Genomic DNA, 26763 nt, shown 5'->3' on the forward strand with positions numbered 1-26763 from the left:
TTGCCATGTGCCCTAATGTTATATATCTTCTGATTCAACCAAGTGAAAATGTGGCTTCAGAGGAGGTGACAAAGTGTGACCATACCCAAAGGTACTAAGACCGAATTATGGCTCTAACAGCCTGACTTCTCCACCTGCCTCAGTCATAGACATGCCCTAAACACAAAAATATCTCACAAACCTGTGAAAATTGCATTCATAGTATAAAAATATTAAAGGAAAAAAATAACAAGTGGGCTGTGCAGTTTCTGCATTTATTATTTTCATAACCATCTTTGCTTTCTGTCATCTCCAGACTGATTAATAAAATATTGCTAAAAGAGGTTCATATTTGGCATTTGCTCAGAGAATGGGAGCTTTTCTAAACTTTATTGAAGTATTTTTTTACATATAATATGTCACCTATTTCAAATGTGCAATTTTATGATTATTTAGTGCTGCTACTACCACAAATCAGTTTTAGAACATTGTCATTGCCACCATAAGATCTGGCTTGAGATGGCTTTGTATATTTATTTCTATGTGAGATTCTTGGAAGAACTCCAGTTCAAAAGAAATTGATTGCATAAAAATTGACCTCTGGTTTACACAGTCTAATATCCTACCATCTCCCTCCATGTACAGAGTCCACTGCCCTAGAAGAAAAAGGGGAGAAAGATGTCTCAGCTCTTGTTTGTTCTTTCAAGGCATTTAAAATAATATATATTATATTAAATTTATTGAGCTTCCCCACTGTCAAGTCCAAAAGAGAATTCTAAAGGCAAATCAGGCACGGTTCCTAAGCTCAAATAACTACCAATTTAGAAAATGAAGTTTGATATTCATAAGAGTCACAAAATAGGCCAGGAAATACTAGGAGTCTAGAGAAAGTAAGAGAAATTGCTGATGAGTTCACGTATAGCCAAGGGGAATCAAGGATAATATTTAGAGAAAGAGCATTTGAACTGGGCCAAATTTCATCTAATTCTGTCATTTACTGATGCAGTTAGTCAATATACAGTCACTGAGAACCACTTTAGAATTCATATCTGTGCAAGAATTAGGCATGGTCCCTGTCCTCACGCAATTGCACAGCCAAACATAATGACTTTATCTTAGCAGCTCACCAGATATCGTGAATATTTCTATTATGAACTTAAATGATGCAGAATTTTTATTTGTTCTTGCATTTCTCTTTCCTATTTATGAGCTCATAAACATAAGAACCACTTCTGAAACACATTGATATTTTTAGTTCCCGGTATTTCCTATCTCATAACATGTGATTCAGAAATATTTGTTTAATGCATAAGTTGTTCATTTAATTTTTCCCCTTTATATCAACTGATGGTTCACTTATTGGTTTTGGAGGAGGAGACAGTAAAAGAGAGAAGGCAAATTATTTATTTCTAATAAAATTGATTGGCTTTTCTTGTATTTGTAATGAGGGCCCAACAGAGTACTTAAGTCAAGAGAGTCAATGAAATAGGCTGTGTGTAAAGAGTCTTCTTGCAGCAGATTAACGTTCATAATGGTAGTACAGGAGCACGGCACACCTTCTTCCCAGCAACACAACCAATTAACTGCTGATTTTTTTTTTTTTTTTTTGAGATGGAGTTCACTCTTGTCACCCAGGCTGGAGTGCAGTGGCGTGATCTCGGCTCACTGCAATCTCTGCCTCCTGGGTTCAAGCGATTCTCCTGCTTCAGCCTCCCAAGAAGTTGAAATTACAGGTGTGCACCACCATTTCCAGCTAATTTTTTGTATTATTAGTAGATACAGGGTTTCACCATGTTGGCCAGGCTAGTCTTGAGATCCTGACCTCTGGTAATCCACTCACATCGACCTCCCATAGGGCTGGAATTATAGGCATGAGCCACCATGACTGGCCTAAAAATTATTTTTTAAAATGATCATTTAAATTCATTTAAAGCCATTTGAGCCATGGCCTGCTCACATTCCCATCCTCCAACTCACTGGGATGGAAGCTCTGTTCCAAGAGTATGCCATCAAGAATACTGGTTCCCTCTCTACCTACCTCCTAGTCTATAGCTATGATGTTACCTTGGGAGAGGCAGGCCACAAGCACCTCTCACATGCCCCTCAACCTCCATTCTATATTGAAGAAGCTCTATTCAAGGTAAATGCTGCTAAGAAGGTAACTCTTCCTTCCCCCACCAGACCTTACTCATAGAATAAAAACTGTACACCAGGCATGGTAGACCAAGAGTACTAGATGCCAGATGCCCTCATCCCAACTAATCCACAGGACAGAGGTTTCAGGCCAAGACAGGCAAGACAAGAAGACCAGGGGCTACTGTCCCTACCCAGAGCCTGGCTCATAGAGCAGGGGTAACACTCTAGAAGAAGTGAGCACTGTCCCTGCCCCCAGTTCTAGGGCAGTTGCATGGAGGTTCTGTTCATGGAGAATGGCAGGCAATAAGAACAAATAACTCCACAGCACTGCATAAGGGGACTGAATTCATTTGGAACAGATTGTGGTGAAGCTTATGCCAAAGGGTAATGTCAAACACCACAGAGATCCTGGTGTGGCAAGCAAATAAAAGGAAGCCGAAAAACAATGACCAGGTAGAAGGTTAGAAGAAAGAATTAGGGAGGAAAGATAGCTAAGAAAGACACTTCAGGGGGCAGAGCCACCTGAAGGTCTAGCAGTACCTTGCCCCTGCAAAAGGGGTCTATGTTAATGAGATCAGACTGTGAAACAATTCTTGTCCCCAGGGTAATACCTGGATGTGATACCAATAGAGGAAGACCAATCCAGATGCTCAGGGGCACTCTGTGTATGCTCAAGGGAGCTGATGAAAAATAATTATACATCAAATAAGTTCACCAAACTTGAAGTAGGATAAACTCATAGAGATCAACAATCAGGTACATCATAGTCAAAATAATGAAAGAGCACAAAGAGAATATATTGAAACCAGCAAGAGAAAAATGATTCATCACCTTCTAGGGAATTCCAATAAGATTAATAGCTGACGTGTCAGCAGAAACCATAGAGGGCTGAAGAAAGTGAGATGACATATTCAAAATACTGAAAGAACAAAACTGTCAATTCCATTCCATGAGGCCAGGACTACTTTGATACCCAAACCCAACAAAGACATTGCCAAAAAATAAAATACAATAAAACCCTGCATATCAATTTCTCTTATGAATGTAAACACAAATATCCTCAACAAAATCCTACCTGACAGAATCCAGCAACATATAAAAAGATTATATACTATGACCACATGGGATTTATCCCATGAATGCAAGGTTGGTTTAATATCTGAAAATCAATTAACATAACAGACAATTTTAATAGAATAAAGGACAATAACCACATGATCATTTCAATAGACACAGAAAAATCATTTGATAGAGTCCAACACTCTTTAATGATAAAAATACTCAACAAACTAAAAAGAAGAAGAAAACTTATTCAACATGATAAAGGGCATCTATAAAAAGCCCCTAAGCTAATGTCATATTTAATGGTGAAAGATTGAATGCTTTACCTCTAAGATAAGGAACAAGGCAAAGAATTCTGCTTTTGCCACTTCTGTTTAACATTCAAATAGACTATTCCTAATAGCCCAGGCATTTAGGTGAGAAAAGGAAAAGTAGAATGAAATAAAAGGAAGAAGTAAAAATATATCTACTTGCAGATGATATGATCTTGTGTATTAATCTTAAGGATTAATATTAAGATTTTTATTAGATTTAAAAAATATTTTATTAGTATTTTTATTAGAACTAATAAATGAGTTCAGAAAGGTTTCAGAATGAAAATGCAAAGCTAAATTTGTATTTAAGTCCAAATATAATTTTATTTACAATAACCTCAAAAGAATAAAATATGTAGGAATGAATTTAACAAAATAAGTACAAACCTTGTTTATACTGAAATCTATAAAATAATTTTGAAAGACATTACAGAAGATCTAAATAAAAGAAAAACATCCCATATTCATACATCAGAAAATTAAATGTTGATATGGCAATATTCTCCAACTAATCTATAGATTCAATGCAATAACTATCAATATTGCATCTGTCTTTTTTGTAGAAATTTATAAGGTGATTCTAAAATTTATATAAAAATGCAAGGCACCCAATATAGCCAAAACAATTTTGAAAAAGAAAAAGTTGGAGAGCTCACATTTAATGATTTCAAAATTTACTACAAAGGTACGTAATGAAGACAGTGTTGTACTGGCACAAGAATAGATATATAGATCAATAAAATGTAACTGAAAGTCCAGAAATAAACTCTAACATTTATAGTCAATTGATTTTTGACAAGGGTACCATGACAATAAAGTGCAGGAAAGAACAATTTTTTCAATAAATAGTGCTGGAACAGGCATAAATTGCAACGTTTTCTTACATCATCAACTAAAGCTAACTTAAAATGAATCATAAACATCAATGGAAGAGCCAAAATTTTAAAGCTCTTAGAAGAAAACATAGGTGTCAATCTTTGTGACCTTTGGCCAGGCAATTGTTTTTTAGATACATGCTATGGACTGAATATTTGTGTCCTCCCAAAATTTGTATGCTGAAAGCCTAATCCTCAATGTGATGCTATTAGTAGGTGGGGCCTTTGAGAGGTAATTAGGTCATTGTGGGGAGAGCCTTCATGAATGGGAAATGCTCTTATAAAAACACACTAGAGACAATGCTTTCTCTGTCTCTGCTCTCTACCATGTGGATATAACGAGACAGCCATCTGAAAACCAGGAAGTGGGCCCTCACTAGATGCCGAATCTGTCAGCAACTTGATTTTGGACTTTGAGCCTCCAAGAGTGTGAGAAATACATTTCTGTTGTTTAAGCCAGGGGTCCCCAACCGGGATACTGGTCCCTGGCCTATTAGGAACCAGGCCATACAGCAGGAGATGAGTGGCAGGCCAATGAGCATTACCACCTGATCTCTGCCTCCTGTCAGATCAGTAGTGGCATTAGATTTTCATAGAAGTGCGAATCCTATTGTGAACTCTACATGTGAGGGATCTAGGTTGTGTGCTCTTTAGGAGAATCTAAGTGATCCCTGAAAATCTGAGGTAGAAGTTTTATCCTGAAACCACTTCCACCACCCTGATCTGTTGAAAATGTCTCTTCCACAAAACTAGTCCCTGGTGCCAAAAAGGTTGGGGACTGCTGGTTTAAGCCACCTAGTCTATGGTATTTTTGTTTTAGCAGCCCAAAATGATTAAGCAGAGGAGAGAGAGAGAGAGAGAGAGAGAGAGAGAGAGAGAGAGAGAGAGAGAGAGAGAGAGAGAGAGAGAGAGAGAGAGAGAAATGGATAAATTGGACTTCATCAAAATTAAAAACTTTTATGCTAAAATGATACCATCAAGAAAGTGGAAAGAGGCTGAGTGGATGGAATGTGAATGAGGAAAGGGAAGATGCTGGTCAAAGGGTACAAAGTTTCAGTTAGATAGCAGAAATAAATTTTGGTGGTCTGTTGCACAGCATGGTGACAAGAGTTGATAAAAATGTATTACATATCTCAAATTGCTAAAAGAATAGGTTTTCTGTTTCTTTGTTTTTTGAGATAGTCTCACTTTGTCACCAAGGCTGGAGTGCAGTGCAGCAATCACACCTCACTACAGCCTCACCCTCCCAGGCTCAAACAATTCTCCCACCTCAGCCCCAAATGTAGCTGGGGCTATAGGTACACACCACTATGCCTGGCTAAATTTTGTATTTTTTTTTTTGTAGAGATAGGATTTTGCCATGTTTTAAATGTTCTCACTACCAAGAAAGGTAGACTTTAAATGTTCTCACCACAAAGAAATGATAACTATGTGAGATGATGGATATATGAGTTAGCCTGATTTAATCTTGTGCCCCATAAATATATACAATTATTATTTGTCAATTAAAAATAAAACTTAATAATAAGAGAAAGTGAAAAGATGTCCTACAAAATGGGAGAACATGTTTGTAAACCATATATCTGAAAAGGGACTTGGACCCATAATTTACAAATAACTCCTACAATTCAATACTAAAAGTAAAAGAAAAATCCCAATTTAAGAATGGGCAAAGGTTCTGAATAGCCTTTTTTCAAAAAAGCTATCTAGATGGCCAATAAGCATATAAAAAGATACTCAATATCGTCATTCACAAGAGGGGAAAAGGAAGTTCTCTGGGAGTGATGTAGAGGTTAGATTGCATGGAAAGAGACTAGATACAGAGCCTCAGTTCCTGCTATAAAGAGCCATCTAACATTATACAATCATTATGCATAGAGCAGTATTTAAGACAGATATGGTCCTTGTCCTCACAGAGCTTAAAAATCTTCTAAAGAAAAATGTGGAATAAGTAATCAGAAGAGTGACAAGTGTTTTAAAAGAGAAATAGAATATATTACAGAAGTATATAACAAAGGCTCTTGAACTAGCCTGAGACAGAGTATATCAAGAAAGAATTTAATGAAGAAAAAATGTCGTCCAAATTGCTTCTATAAGCAGAACAGGAAGTAATTAGACAAATGGCCATAGAGAAAGAACATTCCGGGTAGATGGGCCGGTGCGTATACAAGTTAGGGAGAAATCCATGGCTCACACCAAGAACTATAAGAAGGCCAGTGTGGGTAGACCATAGGCATCAAGGGAAGTGAGATAGAGATAGGTTGAAGAATCCGGCACAGACCAGATGATCCAGGACCTTGCAGACCGTGTTAAGAATTTGCTATTTCATCATATACTAGAGTGGATGTTCAATGGGTCATTTTCTTGGATAGTGAAATCATTCAATATGGTGGCAGTGGTGTCATAGAAAAGACAATTATGGATCAAATCCTCCATGATTAATGGAAATGTCCAAGAACTCAGCAGAAGAGAGTGATAAGGAGTGGCAGGGGGTTGTATAGGCTGCAAGCATAAAGCTCAAAACATGTCTTTTTACATAATATTGTTTCATAAGGGAGGGGAAAGAAAGATCTCAAAGTAGCAATCTGCAAACCTAGCAGAGGTGATGTTTGGTAAAGAGGCTACACTGTATTTGGTCAGGCATTACGGGATCAGTGAAGAGGTGGCACATGGTTAGGAGAACTGGGACATTCTGGTAGCCATTGCAATGCTGAGACATCTATGTGAGCAGGCTAGTGAGCCTGGAAGCCTGTTCACCTCATATCTTGTACCCCTTGGCTAAAGAAGCTGTTGTGATTTCCTGGGACATGCTGATAGTTTGAAGTAGGACTATGGCAAGTTTGAAGTAGGACTATGGCAGCAGAGATAAGGAAGGGACAGATTCTAAGGATACTGAGTTGTAGCCTTGATCATACTTGGTGATAGTATATGGGAATAACTTAAAAGAAAAAAGTTAAATAGGACAGCTTTCTGACATGGGCAATTGGAGTGATGGTAATGCATTCTCTGAACTAGGGAACTCAGGAACGTAGCAGGTGTGTGGAAGTCTCGGTTGGCTTCTACAGCTTCAGGTAAATCAGACATATGCCTCCTTTATCTAGCAGAGGGAGGACCCAGGGTCACAATTCCCAGCCCTTTCTTCATCCAGGGTTAAGGTTTGGAATGAATGGGTCATTTGAACCAGCAGGGTGACTTGAAGCCCCTCAGCTAGATGCAGAGAGGACATACCTGCCTCCAATTAATTTGGACTCCTTTTGGAGGGAGTAACAAAAACTATGCCAAGAGAATGGTGACTTGTGAAGTGTCCTATTGGAAGGGAGCCAAAATCATTATGGTTGTTTAATTTAGAGTGTCTAATCAGGACATGGTTTGGTACAGATGGGAGTCCACAGAACTCTTCGTAGAGGTGGATTAGGGGCTGATAATTGAGATTACTAACTTCCAAAAATATTCAATTTAAAAATAATCCAAAAAGATGTAATTATTTTTCATATATTTGCTTGGTCACGTATCCAGGTGCAACTTCATGACATTTTAGATATCAAAGGCGAAGAAAGAAGGAAGGAGGAAGGAACAGAAAAAAAAACAGAAGAATAGCTTATTTTGAAGTTATTGTGATGGTCAGAACTGGGCTGGCCCTCTCTACCCTGTTTTCTGTGGAATTGCCTTCTGTTCCTTGACTTTCCTGCCCACAGGGTCATCAGTGCTCTCTCAACATCTTTGTGACATCCTTGCTTTTCCACACAAGTCACACAAGACTGTAGTAAAATCTGCCAAACTCTGTATCTTCAATTCTAGATATACTTACGTTTGTCATTCTGCTCCTCTTCCTCCTTATCCTCGCTCTCTGGCATTCTGATTATATTATGTTCTCCATCCTCTTTCAATTGGTTTCACAATTCTGCTTCCTTTTTCCTTTTCTTTTTTTTTTAACTCCTCAGATTCTTAGTTTGGTTTGGATTCTGAAAATCTTTCAAGACAGGGCTTTCAGAATCTTCCTTTTGCTACCTAACCATTCTCACTGTGACTTCAGATAAAGTGCATCCTACTCCCACCCTATTCCTGATCTGGGAGCCAAAAGATTGCAGAACTGGGCCAATCTCGTGAGAAGGGGTTGTAGTCCTAGTGTTGATTCCTATCACCCAGGGGCCTTATTGTAGAGTCCTATCTAACATGATCCTTCCCCAGCAAGCACTGCTTTTTCTAAATTTTGCCCTTTGCCATTTGCTTCTCATTAATCACGCATTAAACTAACCATCAGATAAAATGTTACATGTGATTCTTATGTACAAGATGGAGAAATGGGGACAGGGACTATACCTTGTTTCTTTCTTTCTTTGTTTTTTTTTTTTGAGATGGAGTTTCGCTCTTGTTACCCAGGCTGGAGTGCAATGGCGCGATCTCGGCTCACTGCAACCTCCGCCTCCTGGGTTCAGGCAATTCTCCTGACTCAGCCTCCTGAGTAGCTGGGATTATAGGCACGTGCCACCATGCACAGCTAATTTTTTGTATTTTTAGTAGAGATGGTGTTTCACCATGTTGACCAGGATGGTCTTGATCTCTTAACTTCGTGATCCACCCGCCTCAGCCTCCCATAGTGCTGGGATTACAGGCTTGAGCCACCGCGCCCTGCCCTATCTTGTTTATTTCTAAATCCCTTATAGTACATGGTACACAGGAGATACTAAAAAACTGAACTAAAATGAATTTGATTGAATTCATTTGGAGGAAGGTAAAATCTTGATTCACATACATGACTTATGTTAGTGGAGTTAGCAGCATAACCAAATCTAGAGATTGATACAAAGCTGATGTAAAAATGCCAATCGAGGGTGAAGTCTCTAGTAACATGCCTAGGTCTCTGTTCTTAGTCTCGGGTCTTGTCCTGTTAAACACTTGTATTCCTGACTTAAAATACCTAAAAAGTATTGATATGGTTTGGCTTTGTGTCCCCATCCAAATCTCACCAGGAATTGTAGTTCCCATAATCCTCTTGTATTGTGGCAAGGACCCAGTAATACATAATTTAATCATGGAGGACATTACCCTGATGCTGCTCTTGTGAAACCAAGTGAGTTCTCATGATATCTGATGCTTTTATAAGGGGCTTTTCCCTCTTTTTCTCAGCACTTCTTGATGACACCATGTGAAGAAGGACGTACTTCCCCTTCTGCCATAATTGTAGGTTCCCTGAGGCCTACCAGTCATGCTGAATTGTGAGTCAATTAAACCTCTTTCCTTTATCAATTACCCAGTCTTGGGTATGTCTTTATTAGCAGTATGAGTATAGACTAATACAAGTATGTACTCTAATATTTCTGAGTGAAATCACTAAGACTGCAGCTAAGAGTATCCAATAATCAAAATTATCACAACAGACTGGAATAAAGGACTAAAACCAAAAAGTTGTACTGAATCAGGGTAAGTGTAGAGACTTTCTTTTGAAATCTACCATAAGCTAATATGGTATTCTGATGAATCCTGGAATAGAAAAATATTAGTGGAAAAACTGGTGAAATCTGAATACAGTTCTGTGTTTTAGTTAATAGTAATGAACCAATGTTGATTTCTTACTATGTACACATCCTCCATGGTTGTGTAAGATATTAACCTTAGAAGAAACTGGGTGAAGGTGTTACCAGTGGAAGGTATCCAAGTCACACAGGTCTACTGCAACCTCAAGCCTTGCCTCCTCAGAAGAAAGAATTTGACTGAGGGGCATAAGGCAGAAGGAGAGACCAAGGCAAGATTTAGAGCAGGAGTGAAAGTTTATTAAAAAGTTTTAGGCCTTCTCTTCCTGGTTCTTCCTGGAGTCAGGAAAAGCCGGGTTGAAAGGGCAAAAGAAAAAAAAAAAAAGAAAAAAAAAGTGTTAGAGCAGGAATAAAAGGAAGGGAAAAAAGTACACTTGGAAGAGGGTGACTTAAAAGACAAGTGCAAGATCTGACTTTTTGACTTGGGGTTTTATATGTGGGCATACTTCTGGGGTTTTGCATTACTTTTCTCCTGATGCTTCTCTTGTGGTGGGCTGTCTGCATGTGCATTCTTGAGCCCACGCACCCAGCTCCTAAGATCATATCAGAAAGCTGCTGATTACCAGTTTCGAGTGTTTTCTATTAGGAGACCGCCTTTCCTTAGCACTGGCTATTACCAATTATTACTTTAGGGAGACAGTTAACAACAGCCTGACCATCACCTCACTGTCATCTGACATTCGTGGGGTGTGTGCGTGTGTGTGTGTGTGTGTGTGTGTGTGTGTGTAGCTTTCTCCTGCCGTGTGTGTGTGTGTAGGGAGCTTTCTCCTGCTGTGTGTGTGTGTGTGTGTGTGTGTGCGTGTGTGTGTGTATAGGTAGGGGGCTTTCTCCTGCCCTGCTCATGCCTGACTAGCTACCTATGGTCACAAAGGGCATAAGTAAAAGTTCTATATTATCTCTCCCAAATTTCTATAAATCTAAAATTATTTGAAAATAAGAGGTTTATGCATGTTCTCACTTATAAATGACCACCAAACACTGGGTGTCATGGACATAAAGATGACAACAATAGAAACTGGGGACTACTAGAGGGGAGAAGGAGGGAGTGGGGCAAGGTTTGAAAAGTAACTACTGGATACTATGCTGAGTATCTGGATGATGCCATCATTTGTACTCCAAATCTCAGCATCACACAATATATCCAGGGAACAAATCTGCATATGTACCTCCTGAATCTAAAATAGATGTTGAAAAAAAACCAGAAATAAATTTAAATAAATTTTAAAAATAAGAGGTTTATTAAAGAGAATATCAGATAAATAAAAATATATTTATTTAAAGAATAGCAACAAAAAAACCTAGTATAGAAAGGCTCACCTGCCCAAAGAAGCTAATGTACATGCTGACTGCATTTCTAGAGCTCTAACATCCAGAGCAAAAGAAGGCAATAGTCCTATTCTGCTACAGCATGCTTAGATTCCCTGTGTAGTTTTGTATTCAGTGCTAGAATTTTAAGAATAAAATAACAACCTAGATCATATTCACAGAAGAAAAACAAAGAAGGTAAGACGTTTGACACCATGGAATATAAAGAAATGTTGAATTCTCTGGGGGTAGGAGAAAAGAGATCAGTTTGGAGAAGAGAAGATTCATCAGGGTATGTAGTTAATGTCTCGATATGCTTATTTGTTTATTTGAAGACAGGGTCTCCCTCTGTTGCCAGGCTGGAGAGCAGTGGCAGGATTGTAGCCCACTGCAGCCTTGAACACCTGGGCTCAAGAAATCTCCCCACCTCAGTCCCTAGAGAAGCTGGTTTTAAAGGCACATACCAACATGATCGGCTATTTTTTTTCTGTATTTTTTTGTAGTGATAAGGTTTCCCTATGTTGCTCAGGCTGGTCTTGAACATTTGGCCGCAAGCAATGCTCTCACTTCAGCCTTGTGTTTACATCTTTACAGGCCTGACAAGGAGTTAAATGAGCAAGTACTTGCAAGGCAGGCCCAGAGGGTGGGGCTAAAATCAAAGAGAGAAAGTTACAGGGAGGGAACTCTTTTGAGTATAGTGGGTCTTTCTTGTCATTGGGATAGAGCATGGCTGCTGAAGAGATGTGTGAGGAGAGACTGAAAAGTCAAGTTTCTGGAATGTTAAAGTAAGATGCTGGTTTTTACAGCTTAGGTCTTTGTTCACCAGAAATGATTACTATATTTGGTGTTTGAATGAGATCCCTATAATCTTTGGCAACTGTAGAGATTCTTTTGAGGTGTTAAGATCAGATATTTAACAAACCTGATGAAAACAACCAATGGGGAAAGGATTCCCTATTTAATAAATGATGTTGGGAAAACCAGCTAGCCATATGCAGAAAGCTGAAACTGGATTCCTTCCTTACACATTATACAAAAATTAACTCCAGATGGATTAAAGATTTAAACATGAGGCCCAACACCATAAAAACTCTAGAAGAAAACCCAGGCAATACCATTCAGGACAGAGGCATGGGCAAGGACTTCATGACTAAAACACCAAAAGCAATGGCAACAAAAGCCAAAATAGACAAATGGAATCTAATTAAATTTAAGAGCTTCTGCACAGCAAAAGAAACTATCAATAGTGTGAACTAGCAACCAACAGAATGGAAAAAAGTTTTTGTAACCTACCCATCTGACAAAGAGCCAATAGCCAGAATCTACGGAGAACTTAAACAAATTTACAAGAAAAAAACAAAGAACCCCATCAAAAAGTGGGCAAAGGATATGAACAGTCATTTTTTGAAAGAAGACATTTATGCAGCCAACAAACATATGAAAAAAATGTCATCACTGGTCATTAGAGAAATGCGAATCAAAACCACATTGAGATACCACCTCACACCAGTTAGAATGGCGATCATTAGAAAATCAGTAGACCAGACGAGATTGGGCACGTTCAGCGTTGTATGGCCTGTAGAACGGGTTGTATGGCTATGAATTTTTTTTTTTTTTGAAACGGAGTCTCACTCTGTTGCCCAGGCTGGATGGCAGTGTACTGTATCCATTCACTGCAACCTCGGTCTCCTGGGTTCAAGCAATTCTCTTGCCTCAGCTTCCTGAATAGCTGGGATTTCAGGCACATGCTCCATGCCCAGCTAACAGGGTTTCACCATGTTGGCCAGGCTGTTCTCGAACTCCTGACCTCAGGTGAACTGCCTGCCTTGGCCTCCCAAAGTGCTGGTATTACAGGCATGAGCCACTGGGCCTGGCTCAGCAGATGCTCCAAAAGAATAAAATGCCTAGGAATACAACTAACAAAGGATGTAAAGGACCTCTTCAAGGAGAACTAAAAACCACTGCTCAAGGAAATAAGAGAGGACACAAACAGATGGAAAAACATTCCATGCTCATGGTTAGGAAGAATCAATGTCATGAAAATGGCCATACTACCTAAAGTAATTTATAGATTCAATGCTATCCCCATCAAGCTACCATTGACCTTTTATACAGAACTGGAAAAAACCACCTTAAACTTCATATGGAACCAAAAGAGAGCCTGCATAGCCAAGACAATCCTAAACAAAATGAACAAAGCTAGAGGCATCACGTTAACTGACTTTAAACTATATTACAAGGCTACAGTCATCAAACAGCATAGTAGTGGTACCAAAACAGAGGTGCAGACCAATGGAACAGAACAGAGGCCTCAGAAGTAATGCCACACATCTCCAACCATTTGATCTTTGACAAATCTGATAAAAACAAGCAATGAGGAAAGGATTCTCTGTTTAATAAATGGTGTTGGGAAAACTGGCTAGACATGTGCAGAAAGCTGAAACTGGACCCCTTCCTTACACCTTATACAAAAATTAACTCTAGATGGATTAAAGATTTAAACATAAGACCTAACACCATAAAAACCCTAGAAGAAAACCTAGGCAACACAATTCAGAACATAGGCACCAGCAAGGACTTCATGACTAAAACTCCAAAAGCAATGGCAACAAAAGCCAAAATAGACAAATGGGACCTAATTAAGCTTAAGAGCTTCTGCATGGCAAAAGAAACAATCATTATAGTGAACCACCAACCAACAGAATGGGAAAAAATTTTGTGAGCCACCCATCTGACAAAGGGCTAATATCCAGAATCTACAAAGAACTAAAAAAAATTTACAAGAAAAAAATGACCTCATCAAAAAGTGGGGGAAGGATATGAACAGGCATTTTTCAAAAGAAGACATTTATATGGCCAATGAACATATGAAAAAATGCTCATAATCACTCGTCATTAGAGAAATGCAAATCAAAACCACATTGAGATACCATCTCATGCCAGTTAGTATGGCAGTCATTAAAAAGTCTGGAGACAACAGATGCTGGAGAGGATGTGGAGAAATAGGAACACTTTTACACTGCTGGTGGGAGTGTAAATTAGTTCGACCATTGTGGAAGACAGTGTGGTGATTCCTCAAGGATCTAGAAATAGAATTACCATTGGACCCAGCAATCCCATTACTGGGCGTATACCCAAAGGATTATAAATCATTCTTTTATAAAGACACATGCACACGTATGTTCATTGTGGCACTGTTTACAATAGCAAAGACTTGGAACCAATCCAAATGCCCATCAAGGATAGACTGGATAAAGAAAATGTGCCACATATACACCATGAAATACTATGCAGCCATAAAAAAGATGAGTTCATGTCTTTTGCGGGACATGTATGAATCTGGAAACCATTATTCTCAGGAAACTGACACAGGAACAGGAAACCAAACACTTCATCTTCTCACTCATAAGTGGGTGTTGAACAATGAGAACACATGGACACAGGGAGGGGAACATCCGGGGCCTGGTGGGGAGGGGCGCTATGGGAGGAATAGCAGGGGTGGGGGGATTGAGGAGGGATAACATTAGGAGAAATACCTAATGGATGCAGCAAACCACCACCATGACATGTGTATACCTATGTAACAAACCGGCATGATCTGCACATGTACTCTAGAACTTAAAGTATAATAAAAAGAATTTTAAAAAGTCAGAGAGGCCAACTTCTTAAGGTTTTTCTGTGTCATTCCTATTCCTATATGTATAGTCTTGGTGGTTTTCCTCTTGGTACTCTTAGCTAACAAAGATGCTTGCCTGTGGGAAGGAAAGCCACCTAGACATCCTGTCTTCTTATCAGAAAGGTAAGCTGTCACCAGCAGGGGAAGCTTAGAGATGTAAGGGTTAAGTGTCACAATGATCATACTACCTCTTGCTTGGTTCCTAGCTTCCCTCAGGATACAGTCCAAATTCTTTAACTTGGCATTCAAGGCCCTCCTCACTTGGCTTCTACTTATTTCTCCTGCATCCTCTGTCACCACCCCTCCTAGTCTTCTTAGGGTGACCCTGTGCTTTTGTCCTTTTGTCACAAGGAGTCATGTAACACTGTGAGGACACACCATAGCACTTCAGCCTCTTTACACGTTTGATACTAAAGATGCCTCCTTCCTTAAGACTTCATTCACTCCCTAGTACCCCTTCTCGCCTGCTGTTTGTATTCTACCAGATCTTTCCATTTTATTTGTTTTTACATCTACATCACCCATTTTCTTGTGTACTTTTCAGGGACAGAATGTGTTTTGTATTAATCTTCTCTCCTCAGCATCCAACATAGAGCCTGGTAGGCAGAAGATGCTCACCAGATATTTGTAGTGTTAAAGAATGGCTTTGCAAGAATTCACTAAATAATTATAAAGTTCACAAAGACTTGGCTTCAAATTCCAGTTGCATGATGTAGACAAATTTCTCAATCTCATTAGATCTCCATTGTTACAAATGAAAATGGGAGAAGACAATACTTACATGTCTCAGAATTTAAGTGCTATCTTCTAAATGAAATCTTACTCCCCAAACTGATCCTTATTCCTGATTTAATTACTCCAATATTGTCTGTCTCTTCCTACCATAATGTAAATCTCATGAAGACATGAACTTGTTTTCACTGCTGTATCCCCAGAGTCTAGATAATGCTAGTTATATGGTAGGTTTTTAATAATAGTACTACTCATATAATACACACTTCTGACCAATTTGAGGCTATACATATGCACACAGGCAACACAACATGAAAAGGAAAGTAAAACAAACTTGAAAACTGCCCAAACTTTGAATACACTCCTTTACTCAGACACAGATCCATCAGCAGAAGAGGGAAGCCTTACTGGCTCGGGGGCAGGGGGGTGCGGCGAACATAACTTCAGCCCGGTAGTAACTTACCCTTAACCTACATAAACACAGTGTTGATTCCCTGAGAATTAAGGCTTGAAATAGGAAAAAAACAAAACAAAACTATATGAAAGTCAACAATAAGATAACAAACAACCCAATTAAAAAATGGGCCAAAGGTCTTAACAGATACTTTACAAAAGAAGATATACAAATGGCAAGTAAGCATATGAGAAGATGCTTTACGTCATATGCCATTTGGAAAATGCAAATTGAAACAACAGTGAGATACAGTTACACACCTACTAGAATGGCCAAAATCAAGAACACTGACAACACTGCATGCTGGCAAGGATGTGGAGCACAAGTACCTGCATTCATTGCTGATTGGGAATGTAAAATGGCACAGCCACTTTGGAAGAGTTTGGTGATTTCTCACAAAACTAAGCCTCCTCTTACCATATGATCCAAGAATTGCACTCCTTGGAGTTTACGCAAAGGAGCTGAAAATTTATGTGCACATGAAAACCTGAATGCTGATGTTTATAACAACTTTATCATAACTGCCAAAACCTGAAAGCAACTAAGATATCCTTCAATAGGTAGATAAATAAACTGTATTACATCCAGACAATGCACTGTTATTCAGTGCTAAAAAATGAGCTATCATGTCGTGAAAACATATGGAGTAAGCTTAAGTGCATGTACTAAGTGAAAGAAGGCAATCTGAAAAGGCTATACAAATTTCAACTACATGGCATTCTGGAAAAGACAAAACTATGGGGACATTAAAAAGATCAGTGGTTGACAGGGTTATGGGAAGGGAAGAATGAACAGGCGAGGTTATGGGAAGGGAAGAATGAATAGGTGAGATACAGATGATTTTTAGAACAATGAAACTAATCTGTATTATTAAAATGGTGTATACATGCCATTATAAATTTGTCCACACCAATAGAATGTACTACACCCAGAGGAAACTCTAAGGTAAATGATGGACTCTGTGTGCTAATAATGTGTCAACATATGTTCATCAGTTGTAAGATAATGTAGCACGCTGGTGAAAGATGTTGATAATGGGAGAGGCTATGTTTGTGTAGGGGCAGGAAGTATATTGAGAAATCTCTGTACCTTCCTCTCAATTTTGCCATGAAACTAAAATTGTTCTAAAAAAGAAAAGACTACATTAAAAACAAGCAAACGACAAACAAACTGAGCAGAGAAAGTTGCCAGCATAACTCCTGAGTAAAGATTAGTCTTTTCAACAAGTGTGGCTGGAAAAATTCGATATCATATGCAACTAAATGAACTACCTTATTCCATACACAAAAACTAATTCAAAATGAATTACAGACTTAAATTTAGGCTAAATATATAAATATTTCAGAAGCATAACATAAAAGAAAACTGTTGTGGCCTGCTGTTAGGCAAAGAGTTCTTAGACATGAGAAGATGCTCCACAGCATTACGTCCTTTGGAAATGCAGACTGAAACAACAATGAGTACAATTACACATGTATTTGAATGGCCCAAATCAAGAACACGGATAATACTAAATGCTGGCAAAAATGTGATGCACAGGTACTCCCATTCATGATAGCATCAAAAGCATAATCCATTAAAAATTTGATAATTTGACTTCAAAATTTAAATTTTTTATTCTTCAAAAGACATGGTTAAGAGAATAAATGAAAAGACAGGCAAGAAGTGGGGGAAAATATTTGCAAAACATATATCTGACAAAAGACTCATGTTAGAATATATAAAGAACTCTTAAACTCTATGAGAACTCAGTTTTAAAAATGTGAAAATTTGAACTGACACTTTACCAAAGAATATTTATGAATAAAAAATAATTACATGAGAAAATGATCAATATAATTAGTCATAAGGGCAATGCAAATTAAAACCACAATGAGATACACCCACTAAAAGGCTATAATAATGATTATAGATAATTCCAAGTGTTGGCTAGCATCTGGAGAAACTGGAATCCTCCCACATGGCTGATAAGAATATAAAATTAAACTACTATTTGGGACACAGTTTGACAGTTTATCTTTTAAAAGTTGAATGGAAACTTCTTATTATATTAATATAGTCTTATGTTATTAATTATTTTACTCCTAGAAATTATTTTACTCCAGAAAAATGTAATCATATGTCCACTCAAAGATAAGTAACTGAATAATCATAGCAGCATTATTCATAATAGATCCAAACTGAAACCCATCCAAATACCCTTGAAATAGAGAACTGGTAAACAAAATGTGGTATATCCTTTCAGTAGAATACTATTCAGCACTAAAAATGAACTACTGATACATGCCATAATATGGATGGACCTAAAAAATATAATGCTACATGAAAAATGTAAGACACAAAAGATGACTACATGTTCTTGAATTCTGTTTATATAAAATGTTCAGCAATGGTAATTTTATAGTGTCAGCAGATTAGTAGTTACCTGTGACTGGGACTAGAAGTGGGAATTAAAAAGGGAAATTTTTTTTGAGATGATGGAAATATTCTAAAATCAGATATTGTGGTAATAATCAAACAACTCTATAAAAACCATAAGATACTAAAAATCATAAAAGTATATCCTTACAATGCATGAATTTTAGAGTATGTGAATTATACCTCAATAAAGCTATTAGAACAATAATGAAAATATCTTTCTCATGATGTCTTTATCTTAAATGGCAGATCATGGTTTTAAATACATGTTCAAAGGGGTTTTGTTTAGTGGGTTTAAAAGGAGCTACTGGTAACAAAATAAAATGCATTATTGGATGATATAATTAGTACCAGTAACAGCTATGACCATAGTGATTAATAGTTCCAGCACTAAAAATTCAAAATCTTCCTTCCTGCCTCCTCTCCCTAAGATCTAGATGCTGGCATGTTTAGCCTTCCCACTTGTAATTATCCTCCCTCAAAGTGGAATAAGGATTAACTAATTATAGTGATGCCTTCAGACACAAGCCATATCAAACACCCTGGTAACTGAGAATTGTCCTGTCTGCAAAAGTATGCCAGAAAGCCTTAAATTCTCTAAAATCTGCATCAAGGACCAGCACAGAGGATTGAGCCAGCCCACAGAGCTGCCCTGATCTAGTCCAGATGGCACAGGTACACCCTGTACTTCCGTTAAATTTACTTTCTTAAAATGCTGCTTTGGATAAGGTAAATCCCTTTCTCAAAAATCTATTTGGGTCTTAGAATGTCTATCAAAGGGCCAGGACATGGTGTTAGAAGACATGGGTTTAAACTTGGCCCTGATATGAACTAGTCATGAGGACTTAGAGAAGAGACTTATCTTTTTAGCCTCAGATTATATATCCCCCAAAGTGGGACAGTTCTGCCTACTCTATAAAACTGTTGTGAGAAAAAACACTGAATAGTCCACATAAAATAACAAACCCGGTATATGTGTTGTGTTGAATCTGAATAAAGAATGTAGTTAATATGACAATCAGGGTTTTCCAGGGTTTTGCCTGGATCTTCCTGTCCAGCCTAATCCTCCAGTAGCCCCTTGATTCCTTATTCCAATCAAACCAGACTTCTAACCAACTATCGCCACCAGGCAAGGACTCTGGCTTTTCCTGATTTCTGGGCTACCTTATTATCAACTCTGTATTCCATAATCCTACTCATCTTTCAAGATGGCTTAAAAGCAAAATCGTTAGCTTTTAAAGACATCCTTTATGACATTTGTTTTAATTATTAACTCCTTAACTCATTAGATCCTTAATTATATATTTTTAAGTGTCAGAGCTATTTGGACATGTCATTTTTTCCCCTGGTACAGAATATGCTTCTGAAAGTATACCAAGACTCACATATATACCTTGTTATATATCTCTACAGTGCCTCTCATAGGCTCTGAAGTAGGTCAGGAGTCTCAAACTATTACTTTTTCAACCAAGGAATTCCTCAAGGATAATTTGAAAACTTTTATTCAAATCCAATTTTCTCACTTTATAGGTGAAAAAATTATCCCCAGAAAGGGGACACAGAATTCAAGGTAATACAAGTAGTTTCATGTTAGAGCTGAGAGCAGAATTCAGGTTTCCTGTGGCAGAGACTTCAAGCTGTCCCTCAATATCAATTCTCCCTGATAGTTACCACCAATTTTCAGTTAAAACATGGCTACTCAGAATAAAGACTTCATTTCTTATCCTTCCTTTAGTTAAATGTGGATGAGTTCTGGTAAATGACAGTGCCACAAAACTGCTTCTGCTTTTTCTACCATCTCTTTTATCCTACTGCATGGAATACAGATATGATGATAGAATTCCATATTGAATCACGAGGTTGAGGGCCACATCTCAGGGATGGCAGAGAAGAAAGCTGAAAGAACCTGACCCTTTGACGCTTTCAAGGAGTAGAGTCATAACATTAGCTGTGGATTGCCTACATTTAGACTTTTACATTGAAAAAAACTAAACGTCTATCTTGTTTAAGTGGTTCTTTTATATGTGTTATTTTGAATATCTATTATTGGAAGTTTAACTGATCCTATTGTTTTTCTTATCAGCTTTCTGTTGTTCTCCACTCTTCACACTGCTTCCAGACATGTATCTTAATTCCGGTTTTCATTGTTTCAATCATTCATTCAATAATCATTGTGCACCTACATTCTGCCTGTCATAAATCCAAGAGAAGGTTGGGGTGGGCACAGGAGTGAAATGTACAGATTCTGCCTTAGAAGTTATTAGTATTAAATGAACTTCTATTCTCTTAAATAATATCACAATTCATATGTCTGGGAAATATTCATCTCAGAATTTTTCTGACAATCACATCTCAAATAATCTCACCTTTTGGTAATATATTATTGATTGGACCAGCTGTAATTAATATATTCTATTTTTTCCTCTACATCCACTCTCTACCCTTCTATACCCTTTTATTTTCCCTGGGAGGCTGATCTGTATGAATTACATAAATGGGCTCCTTTATTCTCTGGATTCTGGTTGGGTTGGCCAATATGAACTCCTAGAAGGAGATCAGATGTAAGAAAGAGAATGAGGTCTATATATTTATTTTTCTCACCTCTCTCTGTGGGATTATCTCAGGCTAACTGTGTATCTTAGCTGAAGGTCACCAATTCTTTTCAAGATGACCCATTAAATGACTCTCTACTATTGTATTTTGTTAACCATTCCTTTCCTTCATGCCCTTTGGGCTGTTATTATAATGCCCTAGAGAATTTCTCTATACCTTGGCATTGCATGTATTGTCCACACCTTGTAAATAGCCCATTTATTAAATCTTCCTTAAATTATCATAATCTGAGGCTGCCATCTGTTTCCTACTAGCATGCTGACTCATACACCAAGTATACCAATTTTCAGTTCAAAATATATAGGCAACAGATACAAATGGCACCCATGAGAAGCACTGTTGGGAAGAAGGTTGGAGTAAAGAAAAGATATCTAGCAAAATTTTAGTGCATAGAGAATCTCAGACTATAAGAATAATGATATAACAAATCATGACTAGATTTATCTCTTAGGTACCTGAGCTGTACATAGGCCCTCTATATTGCTCTCTTTTTTGAGGTATCCTGGATTTATTTAGAAGTAGTTCTCACTTTTATGTGGAATTCACAGTCACTAGCAAGAGTTAATTTAACTACCAATACATATCAGAACCCCAAATACAGTATCTTCTGCCAATTTTACCAGTATCTTCACTTAGAACCTTTGGAGCCTTTCCAATATGCCTCTTTCAGGGGCACAATCCACACTGTTTGAAGAAAAAAAACATAAAACCAAACTACTACCTGCTTATTCTTTATTAAACCAAAGTATTGCTGACAACAAAGAGTAAAACCTATTAATTCGATATGAAGAACAACTTCAGATCCTAGTCTAGGCAGAAGTGGAAGCTAGGAAAAGAAAGCAGGAAGATGTGGTAGGCAAAATAATGCACAACTCTCCAACCCAAGATGTCTAACTCCGGACCCCAAGAACCTGTGACTTTGTTACCTCATGTAACAAAAGGGACTTCACAAATGTGATTAAGTTAAAGACTGTGCTACATGGAGATTAACCTGTATTATCTGGGTAGATCTATTATAATCACAAGTATACTCATAAGTGAAAGAGTGAGGCAAGAGAGTTAATATCAAAGTGATACAGCATGAGAAAGACTCAACCAGCCACAGATGGCTTTCAAGATGGAAGACAACTACAAACTAAGAAATGCAAGCAGCCTCTGTAAGCTGGAAAAGGCAGGGAAACAAATCCTCTCCTAGAGTCTCCAAAAGAAATGCAGATCTGCTGATACCTTGACTTTAGCCTAGTGAGACTCATTTTCTATTTCTAGCCCCTGGAATTATAATAATTTTGTGTTGCTTTATACTACCATGTTTGGGGTAGTTTGCCACATCAGCAATAGGTAACTATTATGAAACAGGAGATTAAAATCTCTAGACCCAGGAAACTAAACCAGGAGCAGAAAAAAAGAGTCGGGAACTGACAGATGACAGAGCACATCGTGGTCATCACAATCAAACTGCACAGCACTTGCTAACCTGTACTGCAGGCAAGTTTGGTTCACTAAGAAATGTATTCTTCATATCAGAGGCTCACAGTAATAAAATGCTTTCATACCTTTTGTAACACCTAGTAATAGTCTCCTTTTCTCTTAGAGATTTTGGGATTCACCTAAGTTTTGTATTTTGCTAGAGAACTTTATCAGCTTCATTCAGAAAAACAACCATCTGTCCCATACCTTATTCTGTGACTTCCTGGTGCCCCTAGTAGCTATAAATCATACAATAAAAATAATATTTAAAGAATTATTAAATCAATACTAATTAATTATAGTTAATATAGATCTTGCTATATGGAGATTAACCTGGATTATCTGGGTTAGAAGTTCCAGATTAAATCATCTAGAAAGCACCAATATTAATTATTTGCATTCCATAAAAACTCATTGCTAAGTCCCTATCCCAAGATTGCCTATTTCTAAATGAATATCCCAAACCTGGCACAGGACTTACCACACTCTGGCCTAGCTGCTCCCGAAAGAAATAATCCATGTTTCTCTTTTGCAGGCTGTCAAGGTAATGCTGGAAGCGAGTGTATGTATATGGGTAGCAGTAAGCAAATTGGTAAATATCTTCTTCTCGGTCAAAACAAAAGGCAAAGGACATCACGTAATTCTTCCTATGGTCCGGGCAGCGGTAGTAGTAAACATTTTTGGGTGGCAGCCTTTGCCTAAAATATATCAACAAAGAAATTTGGGCATATCAGACATTTGTTCAAGCTTCAAAAGGTAATACATATAAATTAATGCCTAGGAGAAAAACTGTAACATTAAGAACCAGCGGTAACAGGGCTGGGAGAATGACAACACAAACCACATGATGTCAAAAACAGACCTAAATCTGGCAGCTCTTTGTTCATAATCCAGTGCTACCCTTTCTCAACGGTTTGCAAAATGCAAAGTTAAACAAAAATAGATGCATTCTATTCATTTGTTTATCCTTCTTTTGAGCACCTAACATATGTGGCATCACATGCGTAGGCCTTGATGTACAATGATAAATAAGACAAGCAAGATCTCTGTCCTCAGGAGGTATATATTCTAACGGGAAAGTGGTCAAGGAAATATTAAAAATAAGTAGACAATATAATTACAGACTCTAAAAGTGCCTTGAAGGTAAATAAAGACTATGGTACTGTTGAGATATAAATGGTAGAGGCCTACTTTTCCCGGGGAAGTCAGGTTTTTAAAATTACAACACTAATTAAAAATTTTTTAAATAAACTCATAGGCATTATATATTATTCCAGGAAGGGAAAAATATTCAACATGTCTCTAAATTATTACTATTATTTTCTACAGAGCATTCCATGAGACTAATTTTTCACAGAAGCACTTTGGGAAATACTGCTTTAAAATATGCTGTGTAGGCAATTTTGCTAAGCTAAACACTGAGATGCAAACATGAGGAAACAAAAATGCTGCAGTCACAGTTTCCATAATTCCTTTGTATTTAACCACTTTAAAGAGTTACTGTGCCCTGATTTATGATATCCAACCTCTTCACAATGTTTCCCTGCAATGAATGTCTCTCATTTCTATCACTACATCCTGCTTATCCTGCAAAACCCTTCTAAAACTGTGCCCTTTCCATGATACTACACTGACAATTCCAGGCTAGTTCAGCTCCACATTTTGTGTAAGTCTTGCTTTTCTATCAGCTGCTTCGTAAGTCTTATTCACCAAGGTTGATTTGGAAGATATGTAAAGGAAAGGATGCTCCCGGGGAGTGCAGATACAGTGGATGAGGGACATAAGGCTCACCTGTAGTGCTTTGGCATTCAACTGAGAAGCCAAAGACTACAGGGACATATGAAGAGAAATGTGAGGAGGAAGGTATAGGAGGAGAAATGGAGAAAAACAAGAAGAGTGCTGGCTCCAGGTAGAACAACCTGGAGAAAACTGTTAACAGAACAGAGAGCATTATAACATACTAGTGTTTGTTGCAGAATCTTGTTTCTACTTTAGTATCTTTCTGAAACTAAGTGGACAGGGTGGGAGGTGTGGCTGTGGGATTCCTATGGAACAGCAGTGGTTATATGGCACTGATGCCTGTACATACATTCGATTATATTAAATTTAATTAAATATTCTTGTATTTGATTATATTAAAAGAAGTGACTAAAGTGATGGGCCATGAGGTCTAAGATGGGTACCAATCTGAAAGTGCTGAGAAGAAGGACAGGATGATAGATATGCAGTATAAGCAACACAGAAACAGAGCTTTCACATAAAAGTCAGTGGTAGTATCAGAGGTTGTTTAGAGGTGCACTTTGGCCCACCAATAGCGTCTACTTGCCTCCTATTCCCAAAGCCACTGTCAACAAATATATAAATAACAGTCTTCTCATAATGGAAATACATCTTTAAGACAAATATTATAGGCACTCCTTCTTCTAATTAGACTGCTACCCTAAATTCTGGCTTGGAAAGTGCATGAGGAGTGAGGAGAAGAGTGACCTCTCCTGATCCTTCTATATGTGCAGCGTAGAAGAATAAGAATGGGGGAAGTAATGCCCTCCCAGAGAGTCAGGCCTCAGTTCATTGTTTTATTCAGCAAATATTTAAGCATCATTTACCAAGTCTAGTTTGGTTAAGACAAGAGGTAAAGGAAGAAGTGAACTTAAAGACTGAGGATCCAAGTAAGATTATTAACCACGGAGCCAAGTTCCAGAGGAAAAAGTAGAAAATGAAGTCTGGAGAGGCAGAGGGAAGGAAGCACTAAGAGTCAAGATTAGAGAGAGAACAGACTAGTGCAAGGATGTGGGTATGGAGAGAATACATGATGCTCTACATTGGTGATGTTATTGAAGATGCAGGAAAGTGAGGCAGGCTGGTGGCATATGCGAGTCCCAGGGTTCCAGATTTGTATTTGGGGAGAGTATCAGTGAAAGTGGCCTTGAGGTTTCCAGCCAATGGTCTGTGATAGTCACTTCAGGCCTTGACTTGAAGGTCTGAGTCTGAGTCTCTTAGAGCCCTGGATGAGTAGTATGTCTTCATTCACAAGAGGTTCCTACAGTCATAAGGTCTCAAGATATGATGCTGTTTTTAGCTATTTATTTACCAGTATATACAACCAGGGTATAGGCTTTAAATTTTGTCACCACAGTTTTCTCCTCTTTGAGTCAAGTTCTGCAACTTGACTCTGAGAGGCTGCTGTCTCCACTGAATTTGATTATGTGCTATCCGGAAAATCTATCTACTGCCTGCAGCTGTCCCAGCTCCTCTCCTGGGTGAGCTAGGATGCCTAACCTGATTAGCAGTCAGAGTAGAGGTAAATGCGCTCTGTGGCAATCATTCAGGAAAACTGAGATGCTGTTCAGGGCTTAGATTTTCTACCTTTTCAAGGATACAAACAGAAATCTATTTGAGAAGGGCTCAGCAGGCAAAATTCATCAAGACTTTCAAGTAATGCAAAGAAGAAAGGCAAAGGGGCTGAAACTAGGGAGGGAAAAATCTCTTTCATTTGGGATGTACTTCTGATTTTTCTTTTATTTTGCTCATTAGGTTCTCATTATGTCTCGGCCATTGTATTAAGTGTTTTATGTGCATTATAATTTAATCCTCACATAACCTTATGAGCTAGGGGCTGTTATCCGCTTTACACAGATAAGAAAATTGAAACCACGAGAGGAAAAAAAAAAGATTCCCCGAGGTCACAAGATCAGTGAGCAGCAGATCCTGTATTAAGCCTAGGCCAGTGTGACTCAAAAGTGCTCAAAATCCCTAAAGTATCTTTCCACTCCCCTTTTCCCCTTGCCATCCAACTTATAGCCTTACCCTCTACTTCCAGAAAAACGTGGTTTTACAGTATTCTCTTGCTAAAAACCTTTTATCCAACTTCTTATGTTCACATTTCAATTTGGCCCACAAGGCTTCCTGTGATGGCCTTGTGACTCCAGCATCATCACCCATTTCACACTCCTTGAACTCTAGAGAGTTCATACTCAACTACTCATAACTCCCTAACACAATTTTGTGCCATACCTTCCATATCTCTGTTTTGCACTTGATCTTTCCTCTACCTGAACTGCCTTCCCCACCTTCCTGCATACTTGGTGAACTCCTACTGATAGATGAGGCATATGGTCCATTGTCAACCAAGTATTTAAATGAACAAATCAATGTATAAGTTAGTGACTACCCTTTAACACAGCTCTTCTCTAAAGCCTTC

At 38.1% G+C, this 26763-nt stretch overlaps 1 protein-coding gene across 22 annotated transcripts in view; it reads right to left on the reverse strand.

Moving 5' to 3' along the window:
• LOC100393071 (BEN domain-containing protein 5) overlaps positions 1 to 26763 on the reverse strand; it is a 1596666-nt gene that overhangs the window by 553061 nt on the left and 1016842 nt on the right. For all 22 annotated transcript variants that reach the window (XR_013520038.1, XM_078331670.1, XM_078331666.1 and 19 more), the window contains one exon: positions 23044 to 23260. Coding sequence is in view for 21 of the 22 variants with exons in the window: in XM_078331670.1 (XP_078187796.1) it covers positions 23044 to 23260 (217 nt within the window). In the remaining variant the exon portion in view is untranslated. The remainder of the gene's footprint in view (positions 1 to 23043; positions 23261 to 26763) is intronic.

Source organism: Callithrix jacchus, chromosome 7 (genome assembly GCF_049354715.1).
Source record: "Callithrix jacchus isolate 240 chromosome 7, calJac240_pri, whole genome shotgun sequence".
NCBI lineage: Eukaryota > Metazoa > Chordata > Mammalia > Primates > Cebidae > Callithrix > Callithrix jacchus.